Source organism: Ceratotherium simum, chromosome 2 (assembly GCF_057802395.1).
Source record: "Ceratotherium simum simum isolate JZ-2026a chromosome 2, ASM5780239v1, whole genome shotgun sequence".
NCBI lineage: Eukaryota > Metazoa > Chordata > Mammalia > Perissodactyla > Rhinocerotidae > Ceratotherium > Ceratotherium simum.
This window is the reverse complement of record NC_141901.1, coordinates 58,194,915-58,215,437: the sequence shown is the minus strand read 5'-3', so window position 1 is coordinate 58,215,437 and position 20,523 is coordinate 58,194,915. Positions and strand designations below refer to the sequence as shown.

Here is a 20,523-nt window from a genome sequence, read left to right as displayed (position 1 = left end):
GCCCACCAGATGACTAAGTCCAGGAGGTCTGAAATCTGTTGTGTGACCTCAGCATAAATAATGCTACATAGAGCTACCAAAATTACAGTGTTTGTAAGCTCATGAAGAGCCTGGGCTGTGTCCATTCTTGTTTCCCCAACACTTAGCTCAGTGCCTGACATAAAGGTTTGCAAGAAATGTTGAACGGATGTATCTGTATGGTTGAAATGACTCCAGTTCACAAAATATGAATACCTGTCTCCTGCCAAAAACAGTGCTGTTCTGTCCTAAATCCTTATCTTTTCAGCAAGATGACTTTCCAAGTTGCAAATATGCCCAACAGGACTGGTTTCTAGAAGTTAGAAAATTTCCCTCCCATATTTTAAGAGTAGTCAAGTGGCAACTCGTAGTCCATGGGTAACAGACACTTCAGGCTTCATCTTGCACAAATCTATTTAATGGAGGTGGGCGGCAGATGTTCCACTATGATTAATTAGTCCGGGGGCCTGTCAACACTAGGTGGAGAAGAAGCCACCATCGTTCTTTCGGGAGTAGCCTCCATTGGTGGCTGCAGTGTGAGGGGACACTGGAGAAAAGAGAAGAGGGAGTGGGCTGTGAATTTCAGATCCTTTGCCTTTTCTGGGAACCTATAATTGCCCATACATTTGTAAGGACTATGGAGAAGGTTCTTGTAACAGCTGGGGAAACTGGCATATAGAGGACTGAGGGAAGGTAGCTATAGGTTTCTGCCCCTTGCTGGAACCTAATTTAGTCCCTTAGACCTAAGGCTGAGTTAAAGGCTCTGAAAAATTGAATTCATTTCCTAGCTCTATAGTCAGCATGTCCCCTGGTATTAGCCTGGTATGTGCCAAATTAATCACTGCTCTTCCAAGAGCCTCAGTTATCCCTGAAGTTCCCTAATAGCCAATCACCTCAACTCCCTGATTCCTGGGTCCATTTAGAAAAACTCTCACACCAACCATCTGCCCACCCAGTCTTTTAACCCTTACCTATGGATCCCTGGATGCTGTGGATGGACTCCTTCTTAGGGTTGATCCAGTGTCTGATGTTAGCTCGGGAAGTGATGGGGGGCAGCGGGGGAGGGGGTAAACATTCTCCAGGGAATTGGATCTTGATTCTAGAAGATCGTGTGGGGAAAAACAGGGGAGAGTGAAATCAATCAGAAGGAGAAAGGTGAGGAGGGAAAGACAGTTGCGTGCAACCTCCAAAATGAAGCAGCCAAAGGCGCTTTTCACCCTCTGTGGAATTAACTGAAGATTTTGTTTGTTTATACAGATGAGCACAATCTTGGAGGATCTCTGTTCATTTTAGATAATAAAAATACAGAAATTGCATTACAGATGCAGATGTTAAAAAATATGGGGGCCGGCCCCGTGGCTTAGTGGTTAAGTGTGTGCACTCTGCTGCTGGCGGCCCGGGGTTGGATCCCAGGTGCGCACCGACGCACCGCTTCTCTGGCCATGCTGAGGCCGCGTCCCACATACAGCAACTAGAAGGATGTGCAGCTATGACATACAACTATCTACTGGGGCTTTGGGGGGAAAAATAAATAAATAAAAAACAAAACAAAAAAAACAAGAAACGTTTAAAAAAAATATATGGAAATCTGTATACAAATGAGTACCTATTGATCGTCTTTGTTATTTCCCAGGTGACACTTTACCTTACATGATTGGATGGCATTGACCTTAGGGTGGAGAGGCTCCGCCTCCACCACTTACCCATGGGTATCCTGGGTGGTCTCCTGATGTAACAGTATCTCACTTTTGTTCTTGAATGTCCCTGTGTGGTGGTCATACAAGGCTGCTAAGCGGAAATCCAGGTCATCCTTTGGTATCTGCAGAGGAAGTCAACCACCCCCACGGTTAACTCACCACCTCTGACTCCACTCTAATCGGGTTCTGTTGGGCTCTACTCTTCCCCAAAGCAGAATGAACCCCTTTTGGGCCTGAGTTCTACCCACTCCTTACACACCAAATTGTACATGGTGACTTCTTAACTCTTGTCAATATAGAATTTTTTTTTTTAATTTTTATTTATTTATTTTTTTCCCCCAAAGCCCCAGTAGATAGTTGTATGTCATAGTTGCACATCCTTCTAGTTGCTGTATGTGGGACGCGGCCTCAGCATGGTGGGAGAAGCGGTGCGTCGGTGCGCGCCTGGGATCCGAACCCGGGCTGCCAGCAGCGGAGCGCGCGCACTTAACCGCTAAGCCACGGGGCTGGCCCTCAATATAGAATTAATTGTCTCTTAGGTCTAAGGAGTGGTGAGCTCTCCCTAGAGACATGGGAATCACTGTCATTTGTGGTTATAATCAGAAAAGTGAGAAGTCTGGTGAGAAAGTGATTTGTTCCAGATAATCAACTGGAGCGAAACCCAAGCCTTCCAACTTCCCAGAGGCCAGATAAATTGGTATTTGATTTTAGATTTGGTAGGATCTTGGACTGGGGACAAAATAAAGATGCTGAAGCAGTCAGGGACAGACTACCTTTCAAAAAGGATATTAATGAATCCTAAGTGGATGCATAGAGAAATAGCTTGGTACCTCAGGATCAAAAAAATAAGCATCCCGCCTCATGGAGCTGGCTGTGGGAGTTGAGCTGAGCCGACTCCAGGGTTCCTGTTGCTGAGCAAGGTGAGTTGGGTTCTTATATGGCAGTTTCTGCAAAAGAAAAACCACACCCAGGACCTGGTTACAGGAGGCCTTGCTGATGTGGTAGCTTCAATGACATCTACCCCCTTATTCCATCCTTTTTTTTTTTTTTTTTTTTTTTTGGTGAGGAAGATCAGCCCTGAGCTAACATCCATGCCAGTCCTCCTCATTTTGCTGGGGAAGACTGGCCCTGAGCTAACATCTGTACAGATCTTCCTCCACTTTATGTGGGACGCCGCCACAGCATGGCCTGACAAGCGGTGCGTCGGTGCTCACCCGGGATCCGAACCCCGGCGGCCAGCAGCGGAGCCTGCGCACTTAACTGCTACGCCATGGGACCGGCCCCATATTCCATCCTATTTTAATTGAATCTCAGAGAGACATCTGCAAAGAGAAGAACGATATGGGGCAAGACTCTCAGGCTTTTGATCCTCCTAAGTTTTCAATCTCAGAACTGGCAGAAATGGGCCAGGAATACAGGGAAAAGGGTGGAGTGAAGGGTGGGGAGCAGATAGGAAAGATGATGAGCTCAGGTTTACATGTCCTGAGTTTGAAGAAAAGATAAGACATCCCAAGGCAATTAACAGGTAGAAAATTGGAAGTGTGCAATTGTTGGAGGAGAGCTCAGGACAAGTAATAGAGATCTGGGGGTCCACATGAGGTAGTGGTTGAAGCCTGCAAAAAGGAGTCTGGCCAAAAGGGAAGAGGTGGTTCATGAGGACTGCACACTATTATAACGAGGGAGGGAAGAGGAAGGGACAGGACACTAAGGCAATCAGAGACAGGAGAATCAGGAGAGTGCAGTGTCTGAGCGGGAGAGAAAAGGATTTCAGTAAGCAGAGAAGGGTCATCGTGACCACAGGAATGTCAAAGAAAAAGTCCATTGGCCATTGAATCCCCTAAATAAAACCCCACAAGCATAAATGTGAAAAATACATAACTGATTTCTTCATCACGTGTAAAATGCCATATTGTTTGCCACTGTATCCCCAGGACCTAGCACAGCGACCTGACACATGATACACACGGTGTTTAAAAATGAAATATTGGGTGGGCCCAGTGGCTTAGCGGTTAAGTGCGCACGCTCTGCTACTGGCGGCCGGGGTTCGGATCCTGGGCGCGCACCGACGCACCACTTCTCCTGCCATGCTGAGGCTGCGTCCCACATACAGCAACTAGAAGGATGTGCAACTATGACACGCAACTATCTACTGGGGCTTTGGGGAAAAAAAGGAGGAGGATTGGCAATAGATGTTAGCTCAGAGCCAGTCTTCCTCAGCAAAAAGAGGAGGATTAGCATGGATGTTAGCTCAAGGCTGATCTTCCTCACAAAAAAATAAATTAAAAAAAAAAAGAAAAAGAAAAATATTAAAAATAAATAAATAAATAAATAAAAATGAAATATTGGTTGAATCAATGACTGAATTCCAGTGAGTACAACTACAAACTAGTAGAAATCTCATTCAGCCTATGTTGGATTCAACCCCTCCCCCTGTATATGGCAAAGTGCTGTATGACTCAGCTCAGTTAGACATTAATTGAACAGTATGTACCAGGCACTGTGCTATCACCAAGAAAAATGAAACAAGAAAACTACAAATATACATGATGCAAGCATAGGCAGCTCTCCTCCCATTCCCCAAAGGCTACATAAGTCTCATCATCTCTCTATCAGCAGAAGATGAGATTGTCTCACTGAAAAAGTCAAGACTGTTAAGCACGAATGCCATCTTCACATCCACTTTCCTTCCATCTCAAAGAAAGGGAAGTCCCTTTTACTCAGGAATAAACTTTCTTCCCTGAACCCAGCCCTTTGTTGTGTTTCAGAGACCTGCACCATTCTGGCATCCCCTGGACCCAGCTTCTCTCTCATTCCTTCATCACTGCTACCACTCTGTCACCTTCCCTACAGAGCCAGGCTTCTTTACGAGTCAACATTTACCATCTCCACTTCTTCCCCATTCCCATCCCCTCTTCAGCCCACTGCAATCTGGCCTCTGCCTCAAGCACCCACTGAAACTGCTCTTGCTGGTGACCAATGATCTTTCTGGCCACGTCAGGTAGATCCTTTCCAGAGCTAATCTTATTTGACCTCTGCTGTTTCGGGCACCATGATTCTGATTCCATGAAATGTTCTCTGCATCCTCTGGGGGTCCAGCTCCTCTTGGTTTTCCTCCTGTCTCTGGCTGTCACTTCTCAGCTTCCTTCTCAGCTCTGCTTTCTCTCTCTGCCCCTTAGACAGTGCTATTCTCCAGGGGTTTACTTTCTGCTTTTCTTACTCTCACATTCACTGGATGAGCTCATTCCCTCCCATGGCTTCAACCACCATATGAATACTGTGGCTTCCAGATGTACATCTCCAACCCACAACTCTCAACCATGTTGCCTACTCCACTTAAATGTCCCATAGGCACCACAAAAGCAACATCTATATAATTGATCTCAACATCTTTCTCCATAAACCTGCTTTCCCTGAATGCCTCATTCAGTAAATGGCATCAATTAAGCCCTCAGAAACTTTGGAGTTATCCTAGACTGTCTTGTCTCTTGGGGCCATATTCAGTCAGCCATGAAGTCCCATCAGTTCTGCCTCTTGCATCTTATCGCCATCCCCTGCATCACTGCTTTAGACCCATTACTTTTCCTTCTGGAGATTGCTGCACCAGCCTCCAGCAGATCCCTCTTGTCCCACTCCCATCTATCCAATCCACTGCCATTTGTGTTTTCTAAAATACCCATCTAGTATGTCATTCCAGTGCTTAAAGTCCCAAGTTGATTCCCCAGCACTTCCAGGGTGAAATCCTAGCTCACTAGCATGGTGTACACAGCACACCCAGCCAACAGGATCACTTGTCCAGCTCCTGCTCTCTTCACTCCTCCATCTCACACCAATGCTCCAGCCATTCTAGAGTCTTTGGCCCCCGCAGGCCACCCTCATTCTCCTTTCCGTGTACGTGCACCTGCTGCTTCCTTTGCCTTAAATATCTGGTTCCTGTTTCCTTCTTCCTAACTCACATTCCACCTCCTCCCTCACCTGGCCCATCTGCTCTGGGAAGCTGTCCTTTAAGCTCCCAGTTCTCACGACACACTACATATAACTCTGTCACAATACATGTGCTATTGTGTAAGCACTTTTACTGTTGCTCTTCTTAGTCTGGCTTTTCTTCCAGAGTTCCTTGAGAGCGGGAGCTACACCTAACTTATCTATATATCCTCAGTGTTTAGCAGAGGGCCTGGCATACAGTAAATAATAAATGTTGAATAAACAAAAGGAAACTTTGATTTTATTAAGCCACAATTACCATTTAATCCACCTTATTTTGCACTTCAAACATCTTAAATACTTCTACCGGAAAAAAGATCATTTATTTTTTATTTATTTATTTTTTTTGTGAGGGAGATCAGCCCTGAGCTAACATCCATGCTAATCCTCCTCTTTTTTTGCCGAGGAAGACTGGCTCAGAGCTAACATCTATTGCCAATCCTCCTCCTTTTTTTTGCCCCAAGCCCCAGTAGATAGTTGTATGTCACAGCTGCACATCCTTCTAGTTGCTGTATGTGGGACGTGGCCTCAGCATGGCCGGAGAAGCAGTGCGTCAGTGCGCCCGGGATCCGGGCCCTGGCCGCCAGTAATGGAGTGCGTGCACTTAACTGCTAAGCCACAGGGCCGGCCCAAAGAAAAAAGATCATTTAAATTCTCAAATCACTGACACACATACAGAAACACATTCCAGCTTAACCAGAAGACAGAGACGGTGTGAAGACATGTATAAAGTGTGCTCTGGTAGCTTTCAGAGGATTCTCTCCTACTCCGTATCTCATATCTCTTCAGAGAATAGTTTTCCAAACAGGGCAAAGGGTGGCTGGGTGGATCCTGGGCCTGTTTAAGCTTCTTTATACCAATCACTGCTTTGGGTAGAGAGACCCCCTTGTTCCTCTGGACTAGAGCTCTACTTCCCTCTGCTCAAAAGCACCTCTAAAACATTAGCAGATCCGAATATGGGAACATGCAGACAGGCGGAAATCAGACTCCTCCGTTATCTGACTCAGTGCCTTCACCACAGTCCTTCAAGTTAGCGCCTCTGCTCCTCATGCCGCCAGATAGAAGACTGCCGTCGACACTGCTGAGAATCTGTGCAAGAAACCACAGTACCTTGGAAGTCCGCAGTTTTCCCAAGTAGGAATCATCGTTATCCAATGTAGGGCGCTGGAAAGGGTCTCGGGTGGGAGGCATGGTAAAATGCCGAGAGAGACGCTCTTATGAGGGATGAGAGGCCCGCGCAGCCGCACGAAACTTTGCACGTGGAGGATCCCGGGTCCCAGTTGTTTGGAACGCCCAGTTTCGGTTGCCAGGTAACTGCCCTGCCATCTGTGACTGAGGTGAAGTCCCTTCGAGAAGGGCGCCACCTGGCGGTCCAATGCGGGAGGCCCCTCGGGAGGAAGCTACTGGGAATGCGGAGGCAAAGCGCCGCCGAGCGTACCAAGGAGCCCTGGATTTGCACTCCTGAGCCTTGGTTGAAAAACGCGGGCCTCCCGGAGTGCAGTCTTCTGCAAAAGACTTCAATTGAGGAAAAAGTTCTAAAAGATGACCTAGAATTTTCCTTCTCCCTCGCATCTAACAAAAGGATTTTTCAAAGCTATGAGAGAATGAGATGTCAAGAGACAGAAGAGCCCACGTGTTGTGCTTGGAAAATTGCCAGCTAAGGCAAACTCTCCATGCTTAAACTCAGTTTAACTATACGAGTCTCAAGGCCTCGCATAGAGCCGGTTGTAAAGGCACGGATGGATTTGGCGGGATGCAAGCAAGATCTCCAGAAGCGTGTGTTGCCGTAACGTCTACCGGGGCCCCTCTTCTAGGCTATAACTTCTAGAGGAGAGACGGCCTCTCAATCATATTTCTATCGCTTCACACACAAGAGGAGCTTAATAAGTATTTATCGAACGCCATGTCTACAAAATTAGGGATGCTCATAAATAGCCTGTGGCCCGAAAGGGCAGTGGAAAACATGAATTTGGTGGCGAAGGCTTGGAGGATGTTTCCACCGCGTTCTTTACACGTGCCTTGTGGTCGCCTGTTGGGCCGGTTGCAGACCCCAGGCGCGCGCACTCCCACACGGCGCGCGCCAGCGGCAGTGGCTGCCATGGCGACCGGCAGGTGAGCGGCGGAGGAGCGCGTGGTCCCTGCCCCACCCGCGGGGAGGGGAAGAGGAGGCGGTTGCCAAGGCGACGTGGGTAGGAGGAGAAGAGGAAGGAGGGAGAAGCAAGGATGGGCGGCCTTGGCGTAGCCGCAGGGAGGTGACTGAAGCGAGCCCAGCCCCTTGCATCCTCCCCCTGTGAACCTCCCTCCCCTTTTTTTCCGCCTTCTGCCAGCAGTAGCAGCAGCCACAGCACCTGAGCCGCCGCTGCCGCTCGCTCAGGACAACGCTATGGCTGAGCCTGGGTACAGCCTCCATCCCTCTGCCGTAGGCAGGGGAAGAACTGAGCGGCGCACGCTCCGGCTTCTGTGGCTGCTGCTCTGGGTTGAGACCGCCTTCCAGGTGACCCAGGGAGCGGGACCGGAGCTTCACGCCTGCAAAGAGGTACTGTCCTCCCCGACCCGACCCCACTTTGGTCAGAAAAATCTTGGATCCCGGCGGAGACCTTGGGGACCTAGGCAGAGAGTTTCAGAGGCCGTGGAGTTTAGATTTCTTTGGGGATGAGGCATGGGGGGAGGGAAGAGGAGCAGACTGGCGTCGAGGAGAGGCCAGCCCACTGGAGGACTCTTGAAATCGATCATCCTCACAGCTTGGGCTACTGAGCTCAGGGGGAGAGGTCCCAACTCCGAGGATCCCAGGAGGCACCTGGGTCTCTGGACTCTGGAACGAGGGGAGAAGAAGACGAGTTGTTTTCCAGCTGGGATGATATTACCGTAAAAGTGGTTGAAAACAGAAGATTATGTACACAGGGACAAAATAGACAGTGGGAAAGGGGAGAAGTGGGGAAAGAAAAGAGTTATGAAGGCCAGTGGAAAGTAGTGGAGCGAAGTGGGAATCCTTGTGGTTTTATCATGGCTTCAAAAAAGGAGTATGAAGGTGGGAGATGTGTGAGAAGGCTGAAGGATCCCATCACCTCTCTCTCTCCGCTCGGTATTAAACATCCAGTTACCTTGTGGGCCTGCTAAATGTGGATCCTTTTTATAGCTTTGCCTCCCTCCAGTGCGCTTTGCTTAGTACCTGACAGCACATGAGCCACCTTTGACCAGATTTTGAGTTCTGGAATATCTCACTTTCTGCTAATCTCTACTTTCTTTCTCTAGACTTCTGCTGACATATGTCATTAGTCTTTTTCAAGGTGTTTCTAAAATGTTGCCAACATAATTCAAACAATAGGTGGTGGATGTCTTCTAACCAAAGATGCCTTTTGAACATTCTTTTTGGAGGGATACAAAAAGATATTAAGGAGTCACAAAACTTAGTTTCTATAGTATTGAAATAACAATATTTGTTGTGCTCTGGGTAACTTTTTTTAACCATATGGCAGAGGCAGCAACAAAACATTTACGAGAACTGCATTGGGGAAGGCAAAATAAAAGTTGTTATCTCTGTGAAATGTGAAAGGCTTCATAATATATCAAGAGTCTAGCCTTGTAAAAGTAACCCAAAATGCCATACTTGGGTAAGGTTTTGAGAGGTTGAAATATCTTTTATGAGTTGTCAGTGTTAACTGATTAGCAACAACCCCATCCCATATGGAAATATATTATCATGAAGATGTCCTAACCATCAGATCATAACAGATCACGAAGAAGTAAGTGCGGGAGAGAGGAGAGAATTTTTGTGTAAGTGAAGATGTTTGACTTCATTCATGAATATGGCACAAGTGACCCCCGTCAGGGGGAGTTTTGGTAACTTTTCTCAGTCCTGATGATGCCCTGCCCTGGGCCATCTACGTTTTCACTCCGCCACTTTATGACCTGTTTTAAAGATGGCTGGGAACAGGATGATTTTGTCAGTGACTGTGGCTTATTGGCCTTGGTGGCTTGTGCTCTAACCAACCAAGATAACCAGTTCAAGCCTAAGAATCCAACATGAGAGTCTCCCGAGTAGAAGGTAAGAATCTTACAGTTCAACTCCCACTTCTTGTTGAGATCTTTGTCAATTATGGAAAATGTGAGACATTTAAGAAATTAAACACTTCGTATCATCTTGGCTTGGAAGGAGGGAAGAATATTGATACTTGAGAACTCTAACTTGTGTACAAATTTTGCCTTTAGTCCTTTTTAAATGACTGACATTTGCCTAAGCAAAAGGTCTTGCCACAGAGTGTAAGCTTAGGGCAGCGGAAAGCTGTGGAACTCAACGTACCAGGGTTCCAGTCCCTGCCTGTTACTTACCACTCAGTTTTGGGATCTGTGGAATGGGTATTTCAATAACATCTACCTCAAAAAAGATTGCTTTGAGGATTGAAAGAGAAAATACTAATAAAACGCAAATTAGAGTTACCTAACCCCCTTTCCCGTTCAGCTTCTTTACCATTAGATCTACACCCCACACCAGAGTGAAAGTGGCTTAGGAGTCATGCTCATTGGCCTCAGGCGTCAGCAAGTCCTATTTACACTCTCCTTGAGCAAACAGTAGCCAGCCGCTGAACACCCTCAACTCCAAAACAATAAGGAAGAGAATAAACCCATTATTATAATATTCTTCGTTTGGCAATATGAACTGACCCAACAAGTTATGGGGCTTCCAACCCTAAATGGTGAAAAACCAATTTAGGGTAGATTAGCCCTTCTCTGTTCTTAATCTTCATATGAATTTCTTGTGAGTCTGTATTGGGTGTTAATGGCGGGGACTCTTATCAGGCCAAGGCTGACTCTAATGACAACAGTGCTGTTCCAGCCTTGTTTCTTCTTCTTCTTCTTCTTCTTTTTTTTTTTTTGTGAGGAAGATCAGCCCTGAGCTAACATCCATGCTAATCCTCTTTTTGCTGAGGAAGACCGGCTCTGTGCTAACATCTATTGCCAATCCTCCTCCTTTTTCTCCCCCCCAGCCAAAGCCCCAGTAGATAGTTGTATGTCATAGTTGCACATCCTTCTAGTTGCTGTATGTGGGACGTGGCCTCAGCATGGCTGGAGAAGCAGTGTGTCGGTGCGTGCCCGGGATCCGAACCCTGGCCACCAGTAGCAGAGCACGCGCACTTAACTGCTAAGCCACGGGCCGGCCCCAGCCTTGTTTCTGAAATCTGCGGCATCCCTCTGGATCCAGTCAGGAAACAGAGAGGTTTAGCGTAAGGCCTAAACTGAGGTGGCAGGGAATGGGGAGTTCTAGATTGCTGAACTTGTGGTAGGACTTGGTGTTTCTTTCACAGTTTTACAATAACCAGGGTCACCAGTGGAACTAAACATCCTGTATGGTGTCTGTCTTCATAAATCATTTCTTTAGTCCTGTGCTCGCCTGGGCTAAGTGCTAATTGAGAGCCAAAGGAGCATTTCCTATAGCACAATGAGTCTAAATCAAATGAGAGAGGAGCAGAAAACTGCCTTTAACAGATCTTCCTTGTCCTGAGGCTTCAGTGCTAATTGTCCCCAAAGAGACCTCCCAATCTATATTGAAAAGCCCGTAGGGTTTGGGAATCTGGCAGACATGGATTGGAATAATACTTTTTGAATGAGTGATGACTCTGCCACTTAGTAAGGATGCCTCTTTGAGCAAGTTAATTAACTTCTGACAGCCTCAGATTCCTGATCTATAAAATGGGGTTGGTAATACCTATCTCACGAGGCTGTTGTGAGGATTAAATTAAATTAGATGACACATGTAAAGTGCCTAATACTTACCTTTGACGTGTCATGGGTGCTTAAGAAATATTGGTAGACAGAAAAGGTAAGTACACAAATAATGACACACAGATGATGACATAAGGTTAACGTGGTAAACACCGCAGGAGTGGCAATATAGAGGTTGGTAGGAAAACAAGAAAACTTATTTGAACAGCTGGCGCTTGACCTGCTTCTGAAATAATCAGTACAATTTCAATGGGCAGAGATGGAGGAAGCACACTTTCTGGATGGATGGAGGAGCCTAAGGAAAGGTCCACAGGTGAAAAATGCAAAATATCCTGAGACTTGCAAGTAGAACAGGTGGCTGAAATGTGGAGTAGGTGTGGGGTACAATAAAAATCGAGACAGAAAGTTAGAAACTAAGTGGAGAATTCCTGAAGGGTTTCTAGCAAAGATGGCAGCCTGCTCAGAGTGGATTAGAGTGAGTATAAAGTAAACATGGCTGAGCTAGGCCAAAAGGTGTTAGCAGAGAGATGGGGGCAGGGTCCTGCCCCGTGGCTTAGCGGTTAAGTGCTCGCGCTCCGCTGCTGGCGGCCCGGCCCGGATCCCGGGCGCGCACCGACGCACCGCTTGTCAGGCCATGCTGTGGCGGCATCCCACGTAAAGTGGAGGAAGATGGGCATGGATGTTAGCTCAGGGCCAGTCTTCCTCGGCAAAAAGAGGAGGATTGACATGGATGTTAGCTCAGGCCTGATCTTCCTCACAAAAAAAAAAAAAGAGAGAGAGAGAAAGAGATGGGGGCAAGGAGACCAGTGCAAAAGATTTTACTGAGGTCAGGGAGAAGGTTAACAAATAACAAAGAGACTGCACTGGCATGGTGGCAGTGGGATAAATGGAAAGGCATAGATATGACAAGTATGCTGAAGGTAATGGTTAGAGTTTTTGGCAACTGATTGAAGTGTAGGGTGATGGAGAGGAGTAAGCCAAGGATTCTCATAAGGATTTTAGAACGGGAGAATGGTAGATCACTAGCAGGGAGCAGAGTGATCTCTTTTCATAGCACTGACTTCCCTGGGATCAGCCCCTCTGCTAGGTGGGAAAGAGTCCTGAGACTGGCATGCTGCTTCACTGTATGATCATAGCTTCTAGCCTTCTATGGTTCCTCCTGTATTTGGCTCTAAGACATTATTCAAGGCTGGAACTCCACAGGGAAGTGGGTAAAACTAGAAAACATTCAGGACTCGTGAGCTTTTGGGAAACATGTGACCAAAAGTGTAAGATTTAAAATGACTCCTTTGCTTGGGAACCATCAAGGTTGGGTGTTTAAACGTCCTGCCATATTTGGTGAGGAGAGAAGATTAAAAGTCTCCATTTATCATGAAGTACTTATAGGGTAGCAAGGTGTACTGTTTTTGTGTGATATCAGAGGAGGCTAAAGAATAATAGATTCTTGAGATCTGAAGACATTTAAGAAGTCATTTTGTCTGTTCTCCTGTCTCAAGGTAAGAGTATACTAAAACTCAGCCAAAAAAAATAAAAATAAATAAATAAATTAATTAATTAATTAAAAAAAAAACTGAGCCAGACTGATAATTATCTGACTTACTTTAAAAATTACATAAGTGACACATTTCATTTGCAGAAAAATTAGAAACTATCGCTAAATAAAAAGAAGATAGTAAAATAATCATCTATAATCCTGTCACTCAAACTATCCTTTTTTTTAATTTTTTTTCCCCCAAAGCCCCAGTAGATAGTTGTATGTCATAGCTGCACATCCTTCTAGTTGCTGTATGTGGGAGGCAGCCTCAGCATGGCTGGAGAAGCAGTGCGATGGTGCGCGCCAGGGATCCAAACCCAGGCCGCCAGCGTCAGAGCGCGTGCACTTAACCGCTAAGCCATGGGGCCGGCCCCAAACTATCCTTTTTATGTACATATTTGTGAGAGAGAGGCAGAATAGTAGTACAGAGTGTGGGGTCTGGATAAAATGGGGCGGGCTGGGTTCCGTTTCCAGTTCCTCCACTCAGTAACTGTACGATCTTGGGAAAGTTATTTAATCTCCTTGTGCCTCAATTTCATCATTAAGATGGGAATGTTAATGGAGTCCATTTAGTTACTATAATATGACAGTTAAATGAGTTAATACATTTACATTGCTTATAATAGTTCCTGGTGCCTAGTAAGTACTCAATAAATGTTAGCTGTTATCATTAGATTTTTAGTGGAAGTATAATTAACATGATCTTACAGTAGTAAAAAATTAATAAGAATTTAATGGTGGTAAAAACGGGTTTAATTGAAAAGGAAAAAAAGTAGATGTGAAAGATATTCTGAGGAAAAAATTGACAGAACTTGGAAAGAGAGGCAGGAGAGCATAGTAGTTAGGAGTCTGGAGTTGTGCCGTCAGGAGGTAGTAGTCACCAGCTGCGTGTGGCTATTGACCACTTGAAATGTGGCTAGTGCAGCAGAGGGAATGAATTTTTAATTTTATTCAATTTTAATTAATTTAAAATGTTAAAATGTGTTAATAAAGTTAAAACAGATACTCAATCCAATTATTGAAATACCCTTAAGTGTGTTTGGAACAACTAGAGTATGTGAATCTTTCTTAACTGTAAATTTTATGAAATCTAAATAGAGATCAAATATTTTTGATGAAAATTTAGCATCTAAATTGAGATGTGCTGTAAAGTGTAAAAACCATGCCAGATTTAGAAGACATAGTTCAGAAAAAAAGAATGTAGGGGGCCACGCTTGTGGTTAAGTTCAGTGTGCTTTGCTTCGGCAGCCTGGGTTTGGTTCCCAGGCTTAGTTCCTGGGCTCAGACCTACATCACTCATCAGCCATGCTGTGGTGGCCACCCAGGTACAAAATAGAGGAAAACTAGCAACAGACGTTAGCTCTGGACGAATCTTCCTCAGCCAAAAAAAAAAAAAAGAATGTAAAATATTTCAATAATATTTTATACTGATTACATGTTGACATGATAATACTTTAGATATTGTCTAAATAAAATGTATTATTAAAATTAACTTAACCTGTGTCTTTTTACTCTTTTAAATGTGCCCACTGGAAAACTTAAAATCTCGTTATGTGGCTCACGTTATATTTCTATGGGACAGTGCTGGTCTGGAGATAACGGCTGTGCACATCTGGGGTCTGCAGTTGAATCCTAGCTACCGTTTCAGCTACATTATCTTGAATAAGATTCGCACCTCTCTTTGCCTCCATTTTTTTCTTGCGAAAAACGAGGATAATTTAGTTGTTGTCTTTTATGGATTGGTGGGAGGATTAAGCAAGATAATGCTTAAAGTGCTGTGAAAATGCGTAGCATATAGTTAAGTGCTCAATAAATGTTGTGCTTGTTACTGTTTTATGATCTGCTTTTTAAAAACTTAACAGGAACATCATTCTAAGTCATTGATCTTGCATGATATCCTCTTAATAAGGAACTGGATGAACTACCCTGGCTACTCTCTAATGCCACTCTTTCACTTTGAGCCCCTGCTTTAGACCCATCTCTTCTCACCATCTTAATGTAGGTCAGCAAGACTTCCCTCTCTCTGGAGTCACCCCTTTTCCCCTCTACTGAGTCATTCCTATCAATCTTCAAATGTTCTATTATTTCTCCTATCTTTTTTTTTTTTTTTAAAGATTTTATTTATTTATTTTTCCCCCAAAGCCCCAGTAGATAGTTGTATGTCGTAGCTGCACATCCATTCCAGTTGCTGTATGTGGGACGCGGCCTCAGCATGGCCGGAGAAGTGGTGCGTCGGTGCTCGCCCGGGATCCGAACCCGGGCCGCCAGCAGCGGAGCGCGAGCACTTAACCGCTAAGCCACGGGGCCGGCCCTATTTCTCCTATCTTAAAAAATAGAAGAAAACAACCCGACAACTTCTCTTAAGTGTCACGTCCCCCTCCTGCTGCCACCCTATTTTTACTGCTCCTCTTTATAGCAAAAGCTCTTGAATTCCATAATGTCTGTAATCACTGCCTCTAAATCCAGTCTTTCCCTTCTCTCTTGAATCCACTCTAAGATGACTTTCATCCCCACAACTCTACCAAGACTGCTGTTGCTCAATCCAATGGAAATTTCTCAGTTTCAATGAGACTTCGTCTACCATCATTTGGTAAAGTGATGATCACTCTCACCAACTAGGAACACTTTCTTCTCTTGACTTCCAGGACACCAACTCTTCTGAGTGGTTGATTTTTCTAATCCCATGGTGGCTCCTTCTCTGTTCCCTTGATTGATTTTTTTCCTCATGTCCTTGAGTTCTAAATCTGGCAGTTCCCCAGGACTCAGTCATTGAACGTCTGTCTATCTATCTATCTATCTATCTATCTATCTATCTATCTATCTATCATCTATCTGTTTGCCTATCTATCTATCTATCTATCTATCATCTATCTATCATCTATCTATCTCTATTTCTATCCGACCTCTTCTGTTTTTGTTCCCTTGGTGATCTCATCCAGCATCATGGCTTTAAACACCATTTGTATGTCAACAATTTCCAAATTCATACTTCCATTTCAGACCTCATCCCTGAATTCCAGACTTGTACATCCGGCTGCATAATGACCTTTCTATGTACATATTTGATTAGCAGCTCAGATTTACCATGTCTACAACATTTGATCCCCACCCGACCATCAAACATGTGCCCCCCAAAATCTTCCTCATCTCAGCTAATGGCAACCCCATCCTTCCAGTTGCTCAGGCCCCAAATCCTGACTTCTTTCTCTACAACTCTCTATATCCAATTCATCAGAAAATCTTGTTAGCTCTACTTTCGTATATATCCAGAATTTGACCGCTTCTTACACCTCCACTGCTACCCACCCTTGTCCAAGGCACCATCACTTCTCACCCAGAAGATTACAAAAGCCTCCTGACTGGTTTCTTTGCTTCCACCCTGCCCACTTATTGTCAAGGGCCCAACCAGAGTAAACCTATTGAAAATAAGACAGATTTTGTCCCTCCTCTGCTCAAACTTTCCAAAGGCCTCCTATCTTAGACAGAAACCAACTCCTTACAATGGCCCACAAGGTCCTGTGCACAATCTGCACCTCCTCCTCCCCTCCAGCCACACCAGCCTCCTTGCTATTTCTCAGACCTGTGGGGCAACTGCCGCCTCGTTGTCTCTGCTTGGAAAGCTCTTCCCCAGGATGTGTAGCTTATTTCCCAATCCTCTTATGGCTTTCATTGACATGTCAGCCCACTCCCCATCTCATTTTCTGTTTTACTTTATCCAGTGACCTATCACTCCTTAACACACTCTATATTTTATTTATTTTACTTATTTCTGTCTTTCCCCACTAACACATGAGCTCCATGAAAGCAAGGTTTTTTGTGTTTTGTTTAATGCTGTATCTCCAACACCCAAAAGAGCATCTGGCACATTGTGGGCCCTCAGTAAATTAATGTAATGGATGAATAATACTCCATTGACAGAATTTATTTAACTGATCCTCTGTTGTTGAACATATAGGTTGTTTCTAACTTTTGGCTGTTATAAACAATGCTAAGAGGAGCCTCTTTTTACATACGCCTTTCAGCACGTCTGTCATTACTCCTTGGAATAAATTCCTAGAAATAGAATTGCTAGATGAGAGGGTAAGATCATTTTCAGGCTTCTCATATGTATTTCTAAATTGCTTTCCAAAAGGTTTTTTTTTTTTAAATCAGTTTATTCTCTCGCCAGCAGTGTATGAGCGGTTTTTTTCCCCTACCATCATCACAACACAATTTTTTTTTTTTTAAATAATTTTTTGTTTATTGCAGTAACAATGGTTTATAACATTGTAAAAATTTCAGGTGTACATCATTGTACTTCTATTTCTGCATAGATTACATCATGTTCACCATCAAAATACTAATTACAACCCATCACCACACACATGTACCAAATTATGCCTTTCACCCTCCTCCCTCCCCCCTTCCCCTCTGGTAACCACCAATCCAATCTCTGTTCCTATGTGTCTGTTTATTGTTGTTATTATCTACTACTTAATGAAGGAAATCATATGGTATTTGACCTTCTCCGTCTGACTTATTTCACTTTGCATTATACCCTCAATGTCCATCCATGTTGTCACAAATGGCTGGATTTCATCGTTTCTTATGGCTGAGTAGTATTCCATTGACAACACAGTTTTTTTTTATCTTTGCCAATTTTATAGCATAAAAAAAAAATCTCGTTGTTTTAATATGCATTTCTTTTATGTCATTACTCTTGAAACATATTCATTTCCTCTACTTATTCCCATTCACTGTTTAAATCTATTTAATTATTTAATAATTGATATATACCAAATATACATACACGTATATGTAAGTTATTAACTCACCACCCAACTTAGGAACTAGAACATAATCCATGCTCATAAAGCTTCTTGAGGGCTTATCCTAGTCTCAGCCACAGAGGTAATTGCTGTCCTGAATTGTGGCTGTATGTTCTCTTACCTTATTTATTTTCTCTCTCTCTTTGTGTGTGTGTGTGTGTGTGTGTGTGTGTAACTATATATATATATAGTCTCCCTAAACAAAATCATCTTTAGTTTTGTTTATTTTTGAGCTTTATAAAAATATATCATACTGTGTGTAGTCTTATAAGATTTGCTTTTTTAACTCAACATTATGCTTCTAAACTCATTCGTGTTGTTGTATGTCACTATATTTTGTTCATTTTTAGTGTTGTAAAATATTCCTTTGTGTGAATATTTCACAATTTAAAAATTCACTCTCCTGGTGATAGGCATTGGGTTTCTAGTGTTTTGCCATTTCAGACAAGGCTGCTGTGGACATTGTTGAACCTGTGTCCTGGTGTGCAGGTACAAATTTCTCAAAGGTATAAGCCTAGAAGTGGGGTACTGGGTTATGGGGTATGCGCACATTCATCTTTACAAGAGAATGCCGAATTGTTTTCCTCTCACCTTCCAGTGCTATATCAGACAGTGCTCCACTGCCATTGATGGGGCTTTCATGGCCAATTTCCTCAGAAGTGGCTGGCCAGGTCCTTCTTCCTAGTCTGTCTTAGTCTGGGAGCTATGCTGATACCTGTTCACCTTGGGTGACCCTGCTGGTATTTGAAATACCAGTGGCATAGCTTTCAGCATCACAGCAACTCACAGCCACCACAGTATTACAACCGACAGGTGGGTGGTGTGGTTCCCTGATTGCGAAATGAACCCAGGCTTTGGTGGTGAGAGCGTGGAATCTTGACCACTAGACCACCAGGGCTTTAGTCACTTTAGCCCCAAACATACTAAGTTAGGGCTTAACTATGGGGTCACTCTCCCTTCAAGAGTGATGTCATTTCTTTAGAGCTCTTGAGGGTCACGTTTACCTAGAATTTTATAGTTTTCTTCAGTTTTCAGTGGTTTGTAATCTGATGCATCCCAGGCTGGGTGAGTTTTCTTCTATTCGGGGAGCTGGACAGACATATTCACACTCAGATCACTCACTAAATAGAGTTTGGGTGAAAGCAACTCCAGAGGTGGGCTTCTGGAAATTGGTAGCATCTTGAGGTCTCAAGGTATCATCTTAGGGTAAAATAGAAGTATCGCTAGCTAGGAGCTAGCCACTGCTCTCCACTCTCCCTGAGAGGAGTCTAGATATAGTAATGACTCTCAGGGAAATGCCCTCGGGGCACATTGAACCCCCATATTCAGATTTGGTGGATTCAACTCACACTTTAGAATTTCCCTTTACATTCAGGATGAACCCTAAAATGAGGGGCTTCATGCTGCCTTACACACTGGAGGGATTAACTACTGAGAAAAGGACATTACCAGGAACTGTCTAGTCCTATGGAATTTAGATAATTTCTGCAAATATAGATCTTGTTCATGCGTTGATCATCCAGTGGTGGAGGTCTACTTTGCCTGTGTATTCCTTATTTTGTTTTTATAATTTTATTTATTTATTTATTTTTCCCCCAAAGCCCCAGTAGATAGTTGTATGTCATAGTTGCACATTCTTCTAGTTGCTGTACGTGGGACGCAGCCTCAGCATGGCGGGAGAAGCAGTGCGTCGGTGCGCGCCCGGGATCTGAATCCGGGCCGCCAGCATCGGAGCGCATGCACTTAACTGCTAAGCCACGGGGCCGGCCCTGTGTACTCCTTATTTTAAAGAGGATTGCTAAGTAGAGAACTTTACATTCATAATCCAGAAGTAGCTTCTCCTGCCTGGATAATCTTTCAATAAAAAGGGGATCTGTATCAGTTAGCTTATACTGAATAACAAACCACTCTAAGACTTAATCACTCAAAACAACAACCATTTTTAGCCTACAGTTCTGGAGGTTGACTGGGTGGTTCTGGTCTGGGGAAGCTTGGCTGATCTCTGCTGGGCTGCCTTATGTGACTGTGGTCAGCTGGTCAGTTGACTGAGAGTTAGATGATCTAGGATGGCCTCACTCAAATGTCTGACAGTTGACAAGCTGTTGGTTGAGATGTTCAGATTTTCTTCTAGGTGGCCTCTCATTCTTTTTTTTTTTTTTTTTTTTAAAGATTTTATTTATTTATTTTTTCCCCCCAAAGCCCCAGTAGATAGTTGTATGTCATAGCTGCACAACCTTCCAGTTGCTGTATGTGGGACGCAGCCTCAGCATGGCCAGAGAAGCAGTGCGTCGGTGCGCGCCCGGGATCCGAACCCGGGCCGCCAGCAGTGGAGCGTGCGCACTTAACCGCTAAGCCACGGGGCCGGCCCCTGGCCTCTCATTCTCCAAAGGCTGGCTCAGACATTCATTTGATGGTCTCAGAGTCCCAAGTGCAGTAGGAGAGCAAGCCCCAATGTGCAGGCTCTTTTCAAGCCTCTGCTTGTGTCATATTTGCTACTGTCCTATTGGCCAAAGCAAATTGCACGGTCAGGCCATGAAATAGACTCCACCTCTTGATGGGAGACCCTTCAAAGTCGCATTGCAAAGAGGCATACATATAGGGATGGAAAGAATTTGTTGCCATTTGTACAGTAGACTACTGTGAAAAGCAGAGTTGATACTCACAAATAACCTCTCTAATCGACTTATAGTTATAAATTTGGTTAAGTGCTATGAAAGAAAAGTGAAGTATATGATGAGAGATTATTACAAGGCGACTAATTTAC

The 20,523-nt window shown here is 44.3% G+C and overlaps 2 protein-coding genes across 3 annotated transcripts in view; one reads left to right on the top strand and one right to left on the bottom strand.

Annotated features, from left to right (window-relative positions):
* Positions 1-216: 216 nt before the first annotated feature.
* Positions 217-6,952, bottom strand: CFAP276 (cilia and flagella associated protein 276). The gene is made up of 5 exons (XM_087446207.1): positions 6,807-6,952; positions 2,546-2,662; positions 1,722-1,837; positions 990-1,117; positions 217-565 (listed from the first exon to the last, which is right to left on the bottom strand). Exons 1-5 carry the CDS (start codon positions 6,885-6,887, stop codon positions 495-497), a joined length of 513 nt encoding a protein of 170 aa, XP_087302333.1. The 5' UTR covers positions 6,888-6,952; the 3' UTR covers positions 217-494.
* Positions 6,953-7,976: 1,024 nt separating this feature from the next.
* ELAPOR1 (endosome-lysosome associated apoptosis and autophagy regulator 1) overlaps positions 7,977-20,523 on the top strand; it is a 71,927-nt gene continuing 59,380 nt past the window's right edge. Inside the window, exon 1 of one of the 2 annotated variants that reach the window (XM_014780080.2) lies at positions 7,977-8,232. In XM_014780080.2, coding sequence (XP_014635566.1) covers positions 8,080-8,232 — 153 coding nt within the window. In that variant the 5' untranslated portion in view covers positions 7,977-8,079. The remainder of the gene's footprint in view (positions 8,233-20,523) is intronic. The other variant, XM_004420734.3, reaches the window with a different exon arrangement.